The sequence below is a fragment of the Phaenicophaeus curvirostris genome, chromosome 1 (assembly GCF_032191515.1).
Source record: "Phaenicophaeus curvirostris isolate KB17595 chromosome 1, BPBGC_Pcur_1.0, whole genome shotgun sequence".
Taxonomy (NCBI): domain Eukaryota; kingdom Metazoa; phylum Chordata; class Aves; order Cuculiformes; family Cuculidae; genus Phaenicophaeus; species Phaenicophaeus curvirostris.
Window position 1 is genome coordinate 49885733 of NC_091392.1, and position 20378 is coordinate 49906110.

General features: G+C 38.3%; 1 protein-coding gene across 7 annotated transcripts in view; it reads right to left on the reverse strand.

Annotated features, from left to right (window-relative positions):
- Window positions 1-20084, reverse strand: part of OSBPL8 (oxysterol binding protein like 8) — a 58749-nt gene extending 38665 nt beyond the window's left edge. The window contains exons 1-4 of one of the 7 annotated variants that reach the window (XM_069857794.1): window positions 20066-20084; window positions 18068-18173; window positions 12676-12709; window positions 7988-8122 (exon numbers count right to left, since the gene is read on the reverse strand). In XM_069857794.1, the coding sequence (XP_069713895.1) occupies window positions 7988-8122; window positions 12676-12709; window positions 18068-18109 (211 nt within the window). In that variant the 5' untranslated portion in view covers window positions 18110-18173; window positions 20066-20084. Of the gene's footprint in view, window positions 1-7987; window positions 8126-12675; window positions 12713-18067; window positions 18179-20065 lie in introns of those variants that run through there. The other 6 variants (XM_069857775.1, XM_069857784.1, XM_069857767.1 and 3 more) reach the window with 6 other exon arrangements.
- Between the last annotated feature and the right edge of the window lie 294 nt (window positions 20085-20378).

The following is a 20378-nucleotide window of genomic DNA, read 5'->3' on the forward strand; positions in this document are numbered from 1 at the left end:
TCTGTAGAGACTGCCATGGAGAAACTGCTTGAGAAGTTTCACAGTAATCAGCCTGGCTGTGCCTTTCAAACTGAGCACAACGCTTTCATAAAGCCATAACACATGCAGAAAGGCACACTGGCAATTTACTCAAGCCACAAATGCTGGGTGGAGCAGCATTTCAGAAAAGGCAAGTTTTAATAAACACACAATGACTTGCAGAGAGGAATGTGCCAGAGTATGCATTACAGTAAGGCAGCAGGAGGTCAAGATAATAGATTCAGGAGATGAACCACACACAGCAGAACTTAAAACATTTCACAAGAAATTCAGTCTGGCAACACAAGCTAAAATCAGCTCATTCAGTGGTCAAACTCCTTCCTTGATCACTGTGACTAGAACCGCACTCACATCCCATTTGAGACAAGTAACACTAAACCTATTCCAAATAAGTCGTGCAATGCTGCCAAACTGGGGCTTCACCTCTAAGAGGTCATAAAATTGAGAAGTGACCACCCATGTCACTGGGGCCAGCTCCCTGCAGCAGTACAAGATACTAATCCAGACCTACCATAAGAACAACCAATCCACGTGGATCCTCTACACCGCTGACTCCAAAATACTTCCTCAGTATCAAAAGACAAGGCAAGACAAATTAAACACCTCTCAAGAAAACAGCAAGAGAGGATCAAGACTTTCCAAGAGCAAGGGCTTTCATGGTTTTAGACAAATTTTTCATGCAACAGGAGAAAGTACAAGTATTAACATTTTTTTAAGACATAAGATGAGCTTGCTCTACAGAGAAGGCCCCTGACTTCAGAAGTAATATTTACTGTTAATGTGGATGGAAGTGTTAAAAAATAAGCTTGTTGGAGAGCCTCAGCAGGCCCTCTAATAGGCCCTTCCTCTCTAGTGCTGAGATAGTGAGACAAACTTAGGGGAAGATTAAGTTAGGTAAACAAGCATGGCATGCTGAGTAATAAGTTGTTCTTACTTTGTCAAGATAATGAATTATTTTGTGGTTCTTCAGTTTCTCTGTTCAAGGCACAGATATAGTGGATGGAAACACGAGATTTCACAAAGTTACTTTCATGACTAAGTCTGTCTAGGTGTAGAGAGTAAAGTCAAAGGAAACTTGAGAAGAGAAACAAAAATCCTTATCAAAGATTAGATATAACCCATCTATCCAGGAAACAGCTTGATTTGCAGTCAGATAGATTGGCAAGATTTTGCCATCTGCAAGCAAAATACCATTATCAAAAAGAAATATTAACACACTGAAAGCATTATCTGAAAGAGAAGTGAGAGCTGGCATTTAAACAACGATCACTGCTCTACCAGTGCAATTACAGCATCTGCTATACCCACAGGCATGCAGAATTTCTCTCTCCAGCTCCAACGTGGCTTCAGCCCCATGCACCCACATGAACCAACAGGCTTTCACAACCTCCTGGCAGAAATTTGGCCAAAGCACTAAAGCCAGGTGCTCACCTCAGGAAGAGCTGCTAATATTTGGACAAGGCTTCAAGTTCTCTGACACAGGGCTGTATCTTTCCTTCCACTCGTCCACAGTAATCCCTCTTTCTTCTAACAGCTGCTAAAAGATTTGTGCTACATCTCCAGAACTTCTTGCATACTGACCACCAGAAAACCAGGACAGGCATGAGAAGTCAGGAGCTCCAGATATTCCTTGCCACCCAGACAAAATATGTTGCTGTTGCTGTCCACTGTGCCAAATGCTTGAAACGAATGCTTTTTTAAAGGATGCCAAGTTGCACAGGTTAACAACAAACAACCTTTACTTGTTAGCTGCCTCAGGTAAATAACAATGTCCAAGTCTTTCATGTTCTTGGTCACTATTATCCCACCATGCTGAAGGTATCAGCAATTATGAAATGTTCTTTAGGACTTAGTGCCTGAAAAGATCCATCTTTCACTCGCCACCTTCTTTCACACACAAAAATAGCCAAATCTGTATTTTCTCCCCAAATGCAGCATCCTACAAATTAAAATCATAGCCTGTCCTTTAGATATCTTCTCTTTAGATATCTTCTCTATTCATTGTGCTCATCATCATCATTGGCAGAACTATAATTCTGCTTCCACTGTCAGTCCACCTCCCTGCACCTAAGCCAGTTCTGTTTCTCAGTTGTGTAACCCAGAACACATTTTCATCATATTGCAAATTGAATTAACAGCTACTACTACCCTACTGGAAAGGAGGGGCTGATCCTGTTTCTTATCTCAAGCTCCTGCTGGGCACGCACTTTCACAGTTTACTTTTACTTGACCAGCTGACTTAAAACAAAGCAAAATGGAACAGACAACAGCAAGACGCTCATAATTTAGCTCAAACATTTACATAATTGTAAAATAACTCCTCCTTAATCTTTACCCCACTAACGCACTTTTACCAGACAGTTCACACATTTTCACCCCACCTACATCTTATCAATGCTGTGGCTAAAGACAGAAAAAAAAATGAGCAGTGATACAGGAACATTCAGGAGCCAGTAAGCTTGTTGGCACAGGTCACTGCTCTCTACATGAAACAGAAACAAGAGCTCCAAAATCTTAAGGTGCTATTTACTGAGTTGCCAGCCCTTAAAGTACCAAAAAAAATACTGTCAACACAAGTATGGCTGCTCTTTGTTCCTTTTTAAGTATGGATCATGCTTCCATCAGAGCAACCTGCAAATAAAGCCCTCATTCAAAGCCACAAAAACTTAAAATGGAAAATCTTGTCTATAATGAATGTTGTGAATTTTACGTTTTTCTTCATATGGATTTTCATCTCCTTACACTCTTAAAAAATAAGACCAGAGATTATCTCCTGAGTAAATAAACACACACGTAAATTACCAGCAAATGAAAAACTATAAAAGCATTTCACTATGTATACTTTGTAACATACAATCAAAGGTAAAGAACAGCTTTTGAGAAATAAGAAAAATAAATCAGACATTTTTAAACATGCAATTACAGATTTTTTTTTGTATTTCTATCTTAGCTAGATTTCTCTCTTTACCACAAGTACAGCTTATTATTATTTAAGCATCCATGCTGTTTTCATTCAAAGTTTGAAATATCTTAACAGCATATTTATAAGTTAGAAAAATTTAAAAATCTCTTAGGAGACGTCCGATTTTTTTCATAAATTTTAAGTGATCACCATTTCTACATTAATCTATTTTATCAAACTAATAGAGAGGTATCCCTATGTAAGTCTGAATTAACGAGATTTACAGGAATCCAATTTACCAGGGATAATTTGTGTAACAACTTGAACAGCTTACATCACAGCAAGCAGAGTTCTGCTCTACAGCTTTTGAAAACACAGTCTTGGATTTGGTATTTTTCCTGCTCACTTTTTAACTGGAATAAAATAGTTTTGTCCATGATTCATTTTAGTAGGTTAAAAAAAAAACAAAAAAACAAAAAAAAAACCAAATAAGCCTGATAAGAGTTTAGTTGTTTGCCCATTAACCATTAATAACATTTTCAACCATAGAATGCAAATAGAGAAAATGAGATAAATTAACATTCTTCAATCTACGTGTCAACTGCTAGAACTGAAAAAGGTTTTAGCAGTCCTAACATCTACATGCAGTACCCTTAGAAAAACTGGTGAGCTGGCAAGGCCACTCTACCTCACTAGAGCCTAAAAACACACCATCCCACAAACACAAGCAAAGCTTTACAGCAATAGCTAACTCCCCAAGCACATGAAAGTCTCCATCAAAAGGCTACTGAATTATTTAGATCCAATTCCAAGTCTGACAATTCTAAATAAAATATTTAGGAAAAAATACTGTATGATCATTTGGTATGGTCAAGGCATGGAGAAGTGGGAAGGTTTCACTGCCTTGCAGATAAGGCAGAAGAAATACAACAATGATCTGAACATAAAACATATCACATGGCAACATTCACATACAATATATAGCACTGACAAGTCAGAGACAGAACTAACTTGGCCAGTGTTATGAAAGGACCATTAGAGGCTTCAGAAGTCAAAATTCAAGACTGCACACACGGAAAAAAAAGACAGATTTCCTTCAGAAAGTTTGACCTTGCAAATTCTTGCCAGATCTTTACCACTGTTTGCTCACTTCCCATCCTGATTTGAGAAGCAAAGTCTTCTATTTAGTGAGCTGTTGAGGGTAAGAGTCAAGAAACTGCTTTCTTAAACATATACAATGAAGAGAGAAAAATCTGTAAAAGTTTTCCATATCAACTCAGTGTGAAGCTGTTCAAGGCCACTTTCACAAGGAATTCCTGAGCTCTGACCCTGAGAAGTTCCATAATTTGAAAACTTTCCTTTTTGTAGTACAGCTTAGAGCTCTCAAACAAAAGTTGCATCACTGCCTTTCTAGAAATGACGGTATGTCACAGAAAATGAAAGGTTGTAGAGTTTAGCCAACTTTGTGCCTTTATTAAATCCTTTCTTGCACACTGTAGATTCAAAATACTAGGTTTTAGGTTTGTTTTGATGTCTCTTGAACCTCAGCATACCTGAGCGTTATCAGCTTTTGCAGTAGATGGCACTTGGATTTTGCTACTCTACAACTTAAAGCCACTGTTGTTTGGAGACTCAAAAAAAAATTTAATAGAATAAATTTTAATTGCAGTACTAGGATCAAGATTGGCTTATTTTGATAGTCTAATTAACTAATGATGGGCAAAGCAGAAATAAATTAAATTCACGATACTTAAAATTACAAGTCCATCTCAGGACCAATAGTACATACAGCTGAGTTAGCCTTCAACACTGAAATTATGAACTGGCTATGTAAGCTAAGTGAGTGTAATGAATAAGCGTAATTTCCACCATCAGTCTTTCTAATAGATTTCTGTCAAACAACCTTGCTGAAGCTTTCTATGGATGTGAGTCTGACCTGCACAGTTTTAAAGGTCAGTCTTAGCCTAGAAGATAACCTAGTCTTCAGCCTCAGAATAAAGGACAGTATATCTTCAAGAATCTTAAAAACATTACGTCAAATAAGAAGGTGCAACTTCTTCCTGCAAACATTATGCAAAACAATGACAATACACACAGAGTTTTGCTGAACAATCGCCAGACAATGCTGCCAATCAAGCTGTACTCCACATTCATAAACCAGATCTGCACTGGACTCCAAAAAGACAACCTCCACTTCTGGCTCAGGTGACATAATATGTTCCATCTCATAAGACTGAAAGAAGCAGGCAAGGAACTCGTTGTGTTTTAAATCAAGAAACCAAGTACAAGAAAACTGAAGCTTTCTGAAATTCAGAGCTATGGTCACATAAATTAAAACCCAGTATTTATACATAGAAGCACCTAAAGTCATGAAATACGTATCGCTTACAACTTCATAATGACACATTTCATGGTTCACGCTTGATTCCAAATCAAAAGCCAACTGCCCAAACAGATGTCAAATATTTACCTCCACTTCCTCATTTTGAGACCCAAGTTCTTATTGACTCTTAATCATATTCATAATACTTCTAATTAGGATCTTACATAAAACACAAGCAGAAGACACAAATTAAGCTGGTTCCAGTAGATCTTCCAAGTGACAGGCACTGAGCATGCTGCTGGCTGGCCAAAGAATATAGTACATATGGTGGTGTTTCCCCACTAATACCAAAGTGCTGGTTGCTGTGAAGGCTGCCTTTTCACTGCTTTCCTGTTATTCCGATTCACGTATTTTTAACCACAAGCCCTGTACAGAACTGGCTTTATCACATAAGCTCTATTATTCAGGCAGCAGAAAACATAACCTAGGTAATGGTGGCCAAACACCATCCAACAACATCCAACTGTCCAGCAGCAAAAGCCAAGTATCCACATCACAGCTCCCCTTTATATATATTCCATCAGTAATCAGTTCTTTGTAGACTGTATCATACATTTTTCTGTTTCCATTTTTTTCATCCTGTGCCTAGCATGCTTTTGAATCATTTGTTTACATTACCCATCTCCTAAGGATGCTCTCAGGTGCCAGTGACTAAAAGTATCTCCATTTAGTTGATAGTAAATGCCTTTAAATGCTATACCTTTCATATTTCCGCATATTCTCATTACAAAATACTACAGGTATATCGTAAAGACCTTTGCTAATTACATTTCAGTTACAGTCAGCCTCAAGTACTCTATCACTTGAAACTCTGTTCTAGTTTATATTTTTCAGGCTTGCACAGCATCTCTTTTCCCTTATGTAATAAGCTCACAGTTTGAACAGCACTGTAACTTCCCTGTAGGAATGATTACCATAGAATAACCACCCAACTTCTAAATGTGGGTCAACCACCTCCACAAAAGTAAAGCCTACACCTCCTGAGTTGCAGATAGGCTACAATTTGGCAATTAAAGGTTGCTGAAGCCCATCTCACATCATACCTATTTACTACTGAAAATGACTGTAAGCCAAGTTCTTCGTTTCATGAAACTATAGCTTCATTTCTAGTAGCGCTCCTGGAAGACTATGTCAGTGATGACTGATGCTAAAAAAGGCACAGATATATTTAGCCATCTTTTAATCACTTATATGAGCCCTGAAATAAGCAGAGGAAAAAAAAAATCAAAAGAGAAGACTTAATATCTCCATGGAGTTTGATGTAGTACAAATCAAGTCTTGGTGCCTTTCAAGCCCATTTTAATCATCTCCCTATGAGTGGAAGTCCTTAAAAAATTACAACAATTTGCCTTTATAAATTGGTGGGAACAGTGACATTAAAATGAAGGCTTCATGACAATACTCAAATACTTACATAACTACAACATTTGTTGTATAATGGATACACCACAGTGCACAGAGAGAATAATCAAAAATATCTTTAAGCATAATAAAAATTACAAAGAAGTTATATGTATACTCTCCAAAAAAAAAAAAATCATTCCAGACTAAGCACAACGCAAGGCAGAAATATCAAGTGCTGTTTCAGAGAGATAACAACAGCTTTTAGAAAATATATCAGATCTACCTGTAAATAGCACTGAATACTACCATAGTAATTCTTACAATACACTAAAAGACTATAAAATTCAACATGGCAACAACTATCTTTGATTTCAAAGTTTTTCCCTTTTATCTGAATGGTAATAAACACAAAAACAGGAAAATGACGCAAAGTTACCCGAGGAACGGCTTCTATAACTCTGACAGACAAGTATCACTACTTTGACAAAGCAAACTATGAGAATTACAGACACTCATACCAAAAAAAATCAACCTCAGAAACACTAATCATGGCGAGAACTAAAGGAGGCAAAGATGACTGGCATGGCTGCTGAGAGTAAAAGGAGAGAGAATATTAGTAGAAAAGTCTGAAGTTTTCACTAAGGACTCCACAAACACATCTAATTATATCCTAGGCAAAGGACAACACCGACAGTTTCAAATTCAAATAAACACAAGGAAGCAACTAAGGCTTGCTTTCTGGTTTAGTTTTTTAAACAGACTACCAACATGTCAGGGTCTACTGGCGAGTTTCACTTTGCATTCAGTCTGTTCACATGGATCCACTAGCAGTTTGTTTTCAAAGTTCTGCAAAGCAGAGGGACTGTTTGAAAGCTGGCAAAAAGTGGTGCTGAGACTTTTTCCCCCCTTTCCTAAAGAGGATCTTTCAGTAGAAGTAATTGTTAAAAGATCTTTACAAAAGGTTCCAGGGTTAGGTGCTGTATGGTAACACTTCTGTCATAAGACAAAATGTAAATACCCGAGACATTAAAATGACTATCAGTTACAGGATCATGCACAGAACATGATTTACCATTGCAGGGACCGATTTTCCACAAATCATAGCATGCTTTAATAAACTAGTGCATCACGTAATGTGTTTGTCTCCTTTTCAGATTAATGCATAAGGATGCAAAAATTACACATGATATTCATATATCCTTTCTTACTTACCTCTTCTCTGTGAACGGGAGTGTTTTTGAGCCAACATTTGGAAAGACAATTAACGTCAGAATATAAGCTCTTTAAGATCTTTGTAAAATAGAAAACCTTTGTCTTACCATGGCTGTGGGCAGTTCCTGGGCTGAGAGATGGTTGGAGTAACTCTTTGGTTGGAGTAAAATAGGCTTCTTTTCCTTGGCGCTGGCTCATTTTTCCTGGAGTTAAAAGCTGTGATTCATCGCTGTTTGTTACCACTGCTGAAATACAAAATAGATGCTCATTCAGTGATACTATGTGCTTGTGTATACATTTCTATTAACAACTTCACTGCTATTTATGAAACTAGTAATCAAATGCTGCCTTGCAACATTTTTCTTTCTAGAAAAGGAGGATTTCAAACCAGAGATTTGCTTTGGAGGAGATGGTAGAAAGGAGCTGTTAAAACTGGCCTAAGACATCAAGCAGAAGATGAAAACAAGAACTAGGAGGTAGGAAAGGCTACTATTGACTGCAGATACAGCACTGAGCTGTTATTTACCTTCTGAAATGCTTTTTCTTTACCACTTTTGTGACAGTTCTTGGTTTAACCAGCCACAATGCAACTGACTCAGGAAACAGCTTCCCAGATCAACCTATGCCACTATCCCAGAAAGCCAAGATGAAGTTAAGTATGTACCTCACAAGAAACAAGTCTTGTTAGTGAAGATCATGCACAGGGTCCATCAAGGGAAAGCTAAAAAGACATGTCTGAAAGACTTGTTTGATGTCTTCTAGCTCTTTGTGAGACTATCTGGCCAGTCTTCCAATTCACAGTGTCTGTACGTTTCCTTAAGCTGCACACAACAAAACTTTTTTTTTGTTAGTGGAAGAATGACAGACTCAATAACAGCTGTCCTGTGGAAGGAGATACACTGACAAAAAGTTCTCAGAGGAGGGAGTAAAACACAGCTACTAAAGAAGAGCCTGTCTGAAAGACTGGAAGTTATAATGCAGCTCATGTTAAAGAGCTGCCAAGCTCTCTTCAAAAAGCTGTCAAGTTCAGCAGAAGATCTAGACTAAAGAAATATGTTCCATTTTCTGGATAGAATCCGCAAAGTACAGAGGTCCCTCCTCTTAGCTTTATTTCCACTATTATTACAGTAACAAAAACATTTTTTCAGCAAAGTCTAGCATAAACACAAAGCATTATGAAGAATGCAAGGATGTCAGGATACCCATCTGTTCCATTTTTCTACATCAGATAAAACACCTAAATCTCTGCTCGAGAGAAAAATACATCCTATACAGACTGCTGCTAAGGAAAAGAATGTGAGGAAATGGACAAAGGAGGCAAAAAGCTCATTTGAAGTCTGTCAGTGCCAGAAAGCCAAGACTTTAATGCAGTGACAGACTTTGTTCTTCTTGTAGGACCACCAAATAGCGTTTTATTATCCTGCAGCTCCAAGACAAGGGAAAGGAGGGAGAATGAGGAAATTGCTGAAGTCTTGGGAAGGGACTGAACCACAAAAGGTCTAGTATTTGAACTGAAAAATGAAAGGAAGGCCAGAAAGCAGATGCTTCACAGGCTTGCACAAAACAGGTCCCTTTGAGGGGAATGAGCTACACCCACTTGTTTTAAAGATGTTTAAGGTGCAGTGCAGCGGCACCAAGTTTCCATCATCTAGTTGAAAGTTGCTTTCAAACAGCCACTGGTCATCTAGCTTCACAGGAATGGGATTTCACAGCCTTTCCCGCAGGTGCCCTCGGCCTGCACCCCACTGTGGGCAGCTCAGGCATGTGGGTGGGCACTGCAAGGGTGGGCACCTTGTCTGCTGCGCTGTCACTCATGTTGGGAAACACGCTCTGCAGCAGGAATTACACTAACAACTCTCCCTCGAGTGGCCAGTGCAGAAGGCACACTTCTGAACAGGCTATGTGCAGCACCGCTATTTTTTTTTTATTATTTTATTTTTAAGCTTTGGAAATTCAGAAGTCTTTTTGAGCTGTCAAGACATGGTACTTGCCAGTAATTTGGAGTATTTCTTAAGCAAGCCCTGCACACAAGTTTCACCAAAGCACGAACTGAACTCAGAGATGTTAAATCAGTAACACCCACAGAGCTCCATGCTTCAAGTTAACTATTAAATTCATACTCTTTTGTCAGTCTGCAGAATCAATTTGGGTCCTGCAGAGACTGCTAGCCGTGCCAGAAAGGCTCCTTTCCTACAAAACAGTTTATGTATCACCTAACACAGAATATCTTGTGATAAAGTACTTTCCATGCCTGGCGATTCAAGATGAATTTCTTAAATCCCGTGGGCCTTTGAGAAGTTCAGTCTATAAAACTGAAGGATGATTAGTAGGAGGAGCTTTAAAATCTCCTTTTTGTACAAAGCACTATAAAAGTACCAAACAAATGGGAATAAATCAGTTAAGAACATAAATGTCCATCCACACTGTAGCAGCTACTAGGAAGAAGTCTGTCTCCTCCAAAATGCCCCATCCTGATGCTCACACATTTGCTTTGGGGTGAAGAGAAAGGTAGAGAAAGGCAGAAGACACCTGCTGCTTTGAGCAGAGCATACTGAATAAGATCAGTAAGAGGCTTCCATCTGTTTTCCCTAAAAAGTTCACTAATGACCTGATTTTTACAGGTGCCTGTGTAATTACAATTTTAAATTAGGAGGACCTCGGGCAGTTAAAGAGCTCAGTAAAGATATGCCTTAAGCATCTCACGGCAGGAGCTTTGGAACATTAGAAGACAAAGATGGAAACAAATATAGCTATTACAAAGAAAAGGAAAAAGGAGAGAAGAAGGGGTTGTTACTATTTATGCTAGCAATAAATCTACGTTATTTCAACAGTTTTCAAGATGCCATTAAACACCTACAACTGGGAAGCAGATTTTTTTTAAGGGAGTAGATTTAATGATTACATATTAACAGATAACACAGCAGTTTGTAGAGGCTCCTCGACTGCTGTTTATAGCTTCTGATGGATTGATTTTGGAAACATTATAAAAATGTATGGTGGATACTTAAGTCATCTGTTTAGTGACAATGTTTGACGGTCTTACAGCTAATTAATTAGAGCTAAGTCATTTGAGAAGGCTATGGGGAGATCTTACTGCAGCCTTCAGTACATAAAGGAGGCTTAGAAGAAAGATGGAGAAAGACTTTTAACTAAGGCTTGTCATTACAGAACAAGAGGCAATCATTTTTAAAGTGGAAGAGAGTAGACTTAGATTAGACATTTGAAATAAATTTTTTGGGGAGGGAGGCTGGGGGGGGTGCACTGGAACAGGTTGTCCAAAGAAATTGTAGGTGCCCCATTCCAGGAAGTGTAAAGGCAGGCTGGGCAGGGCTTTGCAACCTGATATACTGGAAGGTGTTTCTCCACACCAAGGTTATCTTTAAAGACTCCTTCCCACCCAAACCACTCTATGATTCTAATTCTTCTTAGGTTTCACATGTCATCTCTGCAACTTGAAAGACAGATCTGGTAAGCATATGCTCAACATGTTCTACGAGACATAAATTAGCAGTGCCAACGATTGCTTCCACTCAATGGCCCTTAAGTGGTGATTTATTTTTACACTTTCACTCAGGCTTCAGAGCAGCTGCCCAAGAGACAGATGATCTCTGTTGATCCTCTCCTTTACCTGAGCGAGTTTAGAACTATATCATCTATATCCTTGAAGATGAGCAGAGGGTTATTTTAGACAAGAAACATCACTTAGTAAATATGAAAGCCTTTTCGTGACTCTTTGGAGGGCATATTTCAACACCAACAAAACTATTAGAGCTGATAAAACACATTTTGTTCAATTTCCTCATATTGGCCATTAAACTACTAATATATAGTTTGTCAGTCAGATTCATGCATCAGACGAAAGAAATATTGGGGTTTTTAAAGCCAATTTATTTCATCAGATAAAGCTATAAAAAAAAAATCTGAAGTGGCAGCTTCACGGTTCTTCCATTTCTATAATGAGCAAGTGAAAGTGCCTACACTCCTGAAAATAACACAAGGACATCAGATATAGGAAAAAGTTTACTATATATCAACTCTGCATTATTTTTGAATGTCTATAATAAGTGACATCATCCAAGACCATGGCTTCTGCGCATATTTCTCACCAAAAAGAAAGAATTTGTCTGCATCTTTCCCTTCCCCACATACGTAAACTCTTAATCACAGGCAAAATTATACTGCCAATCACACAATCAGATCATGCTGACACTCATAAATCAATGGCAATAGTAGGTCTTGGGCTGCCTGCACACACATAGGTGCACACACTGAAGTTTTCCCTATCACCCCACCAGACTCAGTCTTTATTTGAGTATTACAGTATATACACCTGCTCATTTCTGAAGATGTAAATTTATTGAAATCAGTGAACCATACGGCACTGTAAACAGCCAAGCTCAAAAATAAACAGTTTCTGAACCATTATTCCCATGACTTTATTATCTATACTACAATACTATCTGAAGGTTTCACTTCAAACTGATAAATATATATTTTTCTCTTCCAGGTAAGCAATTTAAAAGATTTAATTTTTGATAACCATGACTAGGAGAAGTGAAGAATAAACTTTTCCCACTGAAAAAAAACCCAAAAAACGTTAATGTAGGGAAACTTTTAGATGGGTAGTCTGCCAGGTATAATACTTTTCCAACAGTAAATTTCCATTGTACTTCAGCTTCTCTATTAAAATAAAGAGGAAACCCTAATATTTAGCCCAACAGCCTATGTGCCAAGATACAGACTAGCAATTATGAATGTAAGTGCAAACATAGTATAGAAGAGGGAAATCACTTACTTGATGGTCCATGAGGGTCTCTGTTATCCCCATGCTGCTGTGTACACATACAATTGAAGAACGAAGAACAGCAAACAAAAGAGTCCAGGCCAGGAAGAAGCAAGTGCACAAAAGCAGCAGCAGCGGGAAAGAAGAAGGACAATGAAAATAGTGTTAGTTCATAACTAAAATACATCATGCACATCAAAACCAAAGGCAAGACCTCAAGAGACTTAGCAGTTCAGAAAAGCCGAAGCAACAAAACTGACAAATATGCCTACAGAGAAGCTATCATATACGGTTAGTAAACAGCAACTGCCTGAATTTCTAATTCTGAGTGGAACCTCTCCATCAGATATTTAGTGCTCAAATGACAATATATTTTAAAACATTTTTAGCTGGAATGCTTTCAGAAGACTAAAGCTCTGAAGAAAGCCGCAATAACAAAATCTGTTTCCAAATCTGCTCCACTTTAAGACAGGTGTTTGGAAGGACAAATACTTTTAAGCCATCAGTAATGTGCACCAACAACAGATCCAAGCCTAACTGCTTTTGCACACAAACAAGAAATTAGAAGCCACAGATCCAGTTCACCTACAAAAACAGGTAACATTTCAAACTGCTCAGGATGCAGGACAAGCAGCAGAGTTTTAAATTTAGGAGGATATTTTATATCAAAGTATTTGCAAAGTATCAAATTGTACAAAACAAATCATCTCTGTCCCATGGAATGCATCAAATATAGGCACTAAAGCACAGCAATTATAGGGTAACAGTCTGTACTTCTCTCTAACATTTTATCTGGAATCTTTTATAAAATCATTGCAAACCAAAGCCACAGCTGGAGCCAAGATCTGACTGTACTCAGTCATGTACCGATGTAAGGTAAGCTCTACCTTCATTTTAAAGCATCTACAACCTCTGAAACCCACAAATACCAGAAAAGGAGGAGAAAGCAAGCCTACTGATCATCATGAACATCTGCTCCTTCAAAATAAAATAAATCCAAATCTGCTCTATCTTCTATATACTAAACCCTTTTGCTCCATAAAGGAGAGAAATCCTTGCCCTGCTTTAAAAAGCAATCCAATCTTTCCTCTCTGTTATCAGGTCTAAACAGCAGGAAACATTAAAAAAAAAAAAAAAAGAAAAAGAAAAAGAAAAATCTTAGCAAGCAGGAGTCTTGTCTTGCACTCCTGATCTCAAAACACAGATTTTTACTCCTTACAGCTGCCAAGGGGTTTTAAATTGACACCTCAACTTGCAAATGTAAGGTACTGCAATGAGAATGAAGAAATTGCAGTACACATAGGATATGTGAGGGAACCCTTCCTTTATAATTTTGCACGTTCTGGAAAATGACTTGATTAAACATGAGAAGCTGAAAATGTGTATTTGGTAATGAACCTTCTATCGCTGTCAGAGATTAAATTTAGGTCAAAGAGTAAAACACTGCTAAGGGAACCCATGAACTTGTCAGACAGGTTTAGGTACTAGTACATGAAAGACATTCAAGAATTCAATGGTTTTCAAGGCAAAGTGTCTATTTTTACCGCACAGGTAACATACTGCAGACTAGGAAACAATTTATCTTCAGACTGTAACTGTATTACCCTATGCTGGTTTTAGATTCAAGAGAACATTGACTACTAATGAGGGAGCAAGGTAAAGGAGTCTGCAGTAACTGTACAGAGACCCAGCAGTCAACTAAAGGACTGGGAACAACACCATTCAGCACCAGTCTGCTTTATTTCACACTAGAAGTTGGAAAGCAAGAGAAGAGAACTGGAAAAATAAATTGCTAACAGGCATACAGGATCAGATGTTTCTGAGACTCAGCACGTTCACGCACAGTGAATACTTACTCATTGAAGAAACAGAATGAAAAAGCACGGCAGCAGGTCTCCTGTCTCACTGCCTGCCTCTCAAACAGCCTTGACCAAGATACAACATGACACCACAGCACAAGGCAACCTGTCACCTGAGACGATGCAGGGGCTTTTTATGTAAATATTTTAGCATTGCATGGTTAATCCCGTGAACTGGTACAAACAGCTCCTACAGCAGATGCTGAAACACAAGCCTGTCTAACTCTGTCCCTGATCTTCTCCAACAGAAATTCTGTTTACAAACCGAACGGCCTCTGTTGCTGGTCAACGTGCTCTCTTCATTAGAACTATTTGGGCCTGTGTCTTTCCCTAAAACCTGTAGAATACAGTTTTCTAAATACTGATGCAAGATGTTAAGATACTGAAATGAGACTACTACAGCCAAGAAGACCTCATCATGCTACAACAGCCTATTGCACCTCTGTAATCTGCAATTCATATTACTGCAGATCAGGGATTCAAACCCCTAAGGGAACAAAATATGACAGTTGCACTACTTCAATGTTTCCTCTGAAAAGAATGCCCTCACGGCATTCCTGCCCATCGTCTACCAGATTTTATTCTAAATATACAAAATGAAGACATACATGCACTTACTTCCAGAGAAACTGTCATTTATTTAACTGATGAATTTGATTACAGAACAAGTCCTTTGAGAAGGGAGGCCCTCAACACTACACAACTAATTCAGCTTCTGCTGAGACACATTTAGTTAAAAATATTTGTATCAAAACATAAAAAACATGGCCCTCCTTCCAGTAAAGTATTAGATTAAGACTAAGGAATAAAACTAGCAATAAAATACTCCACGAGACAGCAGCCATAACTCTATTTTCATACAAAAGCAGCTCTGTGCTTCAGAAAAATACTATTTTTAGACATTCACTTCTCAGAAGTAAAGCTTACAACAACTGCTACTAAACCTAAAATTTTATCTGCCACCTTGTCCTATAAAACAAAATCCTTTTCCTGCTGAAGATCAGGACAAAAGCAAAAACACGTCAAGCTAGCTGGATACTACGAAGGATGAGTGTGTTAAAAATAGGTACTAGATTTACAATCTAAACCTACAGCTAAATTCTTAATAGAGTTTAAATGCACCTTTTAAAGCCAAGTTAAGGACTTCTTACCCTACTGAAGATCAACTTTTCCTGTAAGCAGTCACTAATATGCGTAAATCACCAAGATTAACCATGTGACATTTAAATTCAGAACCCCTAACCCACCCTGAAAAGGTAATCAGTAAAAAGGACCTCTATTCTATGCTTCAAGGAAAAAAGGTACTTTTAAGGCTGCTGATGTATTTAAATAGCATGGACTGACTATAAAAGTTATATCGAAGGAAATACATTTGTGAAACACGTTTTCGTTAAAAATACAGGAGCATCTAGAAAGTTTTCTAAAAAAAATTATTTAGGAAAAGAATGTTTTACGCTAAATGTTCCCATTAATGTTCTGAGTTCTGGGCCAGTGAAGTTTCCTTAAATTATTATCTCACTGAAAGGCAAAAAAGTGTTTTCAAACAAGAACTTAAACCAAAGTGCCTGGTATTTTGCCCTGCTCTAATGGTGCCAAACCCCAAAAGTTTTGCTGAGCTGTCATAAAATTTGTGTTCAGAAACAGTGAATATAAACCTAATTATTGGACAGGAAAAGCATTTCATGTAAGACTTTTCTCTCTAGACCAGTTCTGGGAAGGAAAGCCCACAATATTAAGTTCTGTGATCTCCTCCTCTGTTTTTCTTTTACATGCAACCAAAACTGCATTAGCAAGCTAGCAATTCTAAAAAGAGCTTTTTCAGGTACCTCCTAGAAACCCCCCAAACGATTTGAACTCTGATAGCAAAACACTGATCAGTGTTCTTCATGCATATTTGCAAATAACGTGTTTCACAAATTTTAAATCAGACAAAAGGAACGTGAAAAAAGCAAAAAAAAAAAGAAATCAAATTGCAGCTAAAGTTCTGAAACATTGAACAATCTCAAACATGACCCTTCAAAAAGCTTAAAATTCCGGGAAGTGTCTGATTTGTATACATTCAAGGTCTTAAAAATTATTGTGCATAATCTCACTTAAAATATGTGCTTTTTCTGTTTAATATGTCAGTTTCAATTTTTATTACGGCACACTATTAGGCTCCTAAATAAGCTTTCAAAAATGTTTTTAACCATCCTAGTGCAACACATAAAACTTCACACTGTAACTGCAATCAAGATAGAAAATTACACCCCTAAATGATACACTGGTAAGACGTGCTAAGAGTAGCCAACACATATAACATATCAAAAAACCAGGTATACCACCAGTCAAAAAAAGTTCGGAGATGACACTTGAGGTGCTTAAGCACACAAGATAAAAGGCAAATCTATTCTTACACTCTTCTGAAGCAGACTTAGTAAAACACATAGAGCCTCATTTCAAGATACCTTATCAAAACCATGCTGTTGTGAAAGCATGTGATAAAGAAAATTGGCACTTTTCAAGTTACTTTCAAGCTTTTTGTAAAATGCTGACTTTTTATTATTATTTTGGGAAACAAGAAGCACAGCAACTGAACTGACAGGATTTAAATAAATATATATATACATATATATATATACACACATACATCTCCTATCACACAGCTGAGAGATGATACTCATAGTATGTTATGCCTGGGACACAGATGCATTGGCCCTACCACAAATCAATGAATATGTTTATTACAGAAATAAGCCAAGAACTTATTTAATGCACTGTAAAATAGCTTGTCTCCAAATTCATCACTCAAAACAGCAATAAACCACTTGATTAGATTAATAGCTCCGTCACAAAAAGTTTGTCATTAATGAAGCATTAAGCTTGAGCTTCACTTCAGTTATAGGAAAAATATCCGATTTTTTACTCTAGGAAGCAGTGCCTCCTATTAGAAAGAAGCTTTGGAAACTAAAAACATCTCTTGCTTCAGCTATCAGAGCATTTCCATATAACATAGTTATTGGAAAAATTAGATTCTTAAATAATTTCAATGTCATGATGATGATTACATATCATAGTAGCCACTAGCCCTTCTTGGTTTTAAACTGTGCTTAGAAAGAAAGAGCTGGTATTTTCACTACTTCAGAAAATTTATATTTAGCACAGATTGTTAACTCTTAACACCTGAAATCACTCAACATATAATTATCACTCCCCCTGCCTTTTGTGCTCCTGATTCCATCAATAAATATATTATTCTTTTCTTCTGTTCATAGTCACTAACTAGTAAAGTGCCAACTAGTAAGACTGAGAGGAACATCTTTTTCATTTGGGACTCAGAGACATCAAGGATCAAAGCCAAGAACCAAATGTTTCTTGACATCCAGCCATCCTGCCGTGGGTATCTAGCAAATGATGAGTGATACTACATGATATTCCAGATGCGCTCCCCAGAAAAGTATCAATTCAAACTAAACCAGAATAGATTCAAGCTGTTTAATCCTCACTCCATACAGAAGTATTTTCCCATTCAAATGATTACACAAAGCCACATTTAAGTTACTCACTGAATTTCGATCAACTTCCCCATCAACCAGAACGGTCTCCATGCTGAAAGGGCGTGTCGTCCGTGTCTCTGTCAGTTACAGCTCTTCCATCCTGTTACTGCAGATCCTGCATGGGGAAACAAAACCACAACAATTCACTTCTAATGGCTGAAAATTGTAAGAGCGCCACACTCTCCCCTCTGATTTAAAAAGGTAAATAGCCACCTATTGTAAACAGCGTATATTATGGTTCCTTGCAAAACACACAATCCATAAAAATCAGCTTTTTAGGAATGAAGGGAGAGAACGGCTTCAGATAAAATTGTTAAAGCAAAAGCTACTCAGAGGCAACCGTCTACTTTTAACCAGGAAGAAATTCACAGGATTCATCCTTTGTTTCCCTTTGTGCGAGAGTCCTCAGCAGCACACTGCTCCTGCCCCACAGGAACATATACATAAGCTGTTTGGCTATGTAAAAGCTGTTCTAGAGCAGAAAGAGTTTAGGGCTTGCCAACGTAACTCCAGAAACAGCCACATTTTGCTTTGTGGAAGAGACAGAAATTATACCATTTGTGCAAGCCAGCACCCTTCTGTGACAGAGCAGGCACTCAGGCATCGCCACACACAGCCAGAAAACAACACCTTGTTCTCTACACGTTCCCTATTTGCTTCTTTTGCTAGAGAACAAAAGCTACAATAAACCTGATGAGGCAATGGAAGAGGTTGTCCAGAGAAGTCATGGCTGCCCCATCTCTGGACGTGTTCAAGATAAGGCTGGACAAGGCTTTGAGAAACCTGGTCTAGCAGAAGGTATCCCTGCCTGCAGCAGAGGAGTTGGAACTAGATGATCTTTAAGGTCCCTTCCGACCCAAATCATTCTATGATTCTATGAAACCTTAGTATTCACGCATTTCAAGTCAGTGGTGAGACAAGGAAATGGTCTGGAAACAGGTAAAACTTAGTGGAAAAACCATGCCTTAACCAGTAATTCATTTCATTGATTTGAGGAGGGAAGCAGATCAGGTCAGGATGCCTGCAGAGATGCCCATCTACAGCCCATGGCTCCGCTTCTCTCTGCAAGGGTCTCATCGGCAAAAGATACAAGGAGACTCAAGCGCAATAAGTTGGCCTATTTAAAACAGTAAAGCCAGTACCCCACAGGGAGAAAGCCCTGGGGTGTCACCCTCCACAAAGCCATGCTCACACTGCCCTTCCTTTCAGCCAGGGCAAGTGCTTGACCAGAGAATTAGCCCACGGACATTTTATTTCTCTCTTTCTGTCTTGGGTGGGGTGAAGGAGCAGGAAGAAATTGAGTTACAAGCCAGATTGCTAAACCAACACTTGTGTAAGAGCAGGGGTAGCATGGAAATGGTGGCTTCATTTAAGCTACAGTGTTGGCTTACTGTGCCTGGGGAATAGATGGATTCAGCTCAAGAAACTGAGAGCAGAAGGGTGAGGTGGGAGGAGGCATCACGAAGACTCTTCAGGGAGACTGAGGAGCATCCTGGGTGAAGGAGAAGCAGAGAAGAGCAAGGAGAGGACTAGGAGAGCATACAACAAGATCTTGTGGTACAAAGCCTGCCTCAGAAAATATACATATTAAAACAAAACTCACTATGAAGACCAATCATTCATTCTACTGTTTTCAATTTTTTTATTATCTTTTTTTTTTGTGCTATGTAAAGCACATCAGAATTAAAAATCTCTTAGGAATAACAGAGTATTAACACATAACAGCAAGTTACCTTAATGTATGACACTAAAACACAAAAGGAAGCATTAATTATAAGCTTAACAAAAAGACTACGCACTGAAGAAACTGCGAAGTTTTCAGTTCCCCATGACTCAGTTCAAAGCATAGGGAAGGACCTCGCTTATGTACCCACATAATTACTGAGGTGGCATGTAACTGGGAAGCATACAGCTAGATGCTTTCATGCATATTAGAAACAGCAGACATCTAAAGGGAGATGACTACAAGTGATTAATTAGCGTTAATAAAATGAACGTTGGCATTACCACAGAAAGAGGAATTCACCCCAGAAGCTCTGTTTCCTAAGGCAGCAGGTACGGCAATGCACAACTTCCACACACTGGTGCGGGGATGCAGAACTGGGTAACATCTCTTGGAGGCTGCTCCTCATCACCTCTCCCACACACACCCATTTTAGGTTCTATTATTAGCAAGCAATTCAGCAACACCAGGCTGCATACATATTCAATTTACGGAAACACTAAACTCTTTTAAACAGGATGAAGAAAGAGTGTCATAGCAAACAGATGTATGCACTGATATATAAAGCAGTTAGTCAACTTTTTTAGTTACACAAAC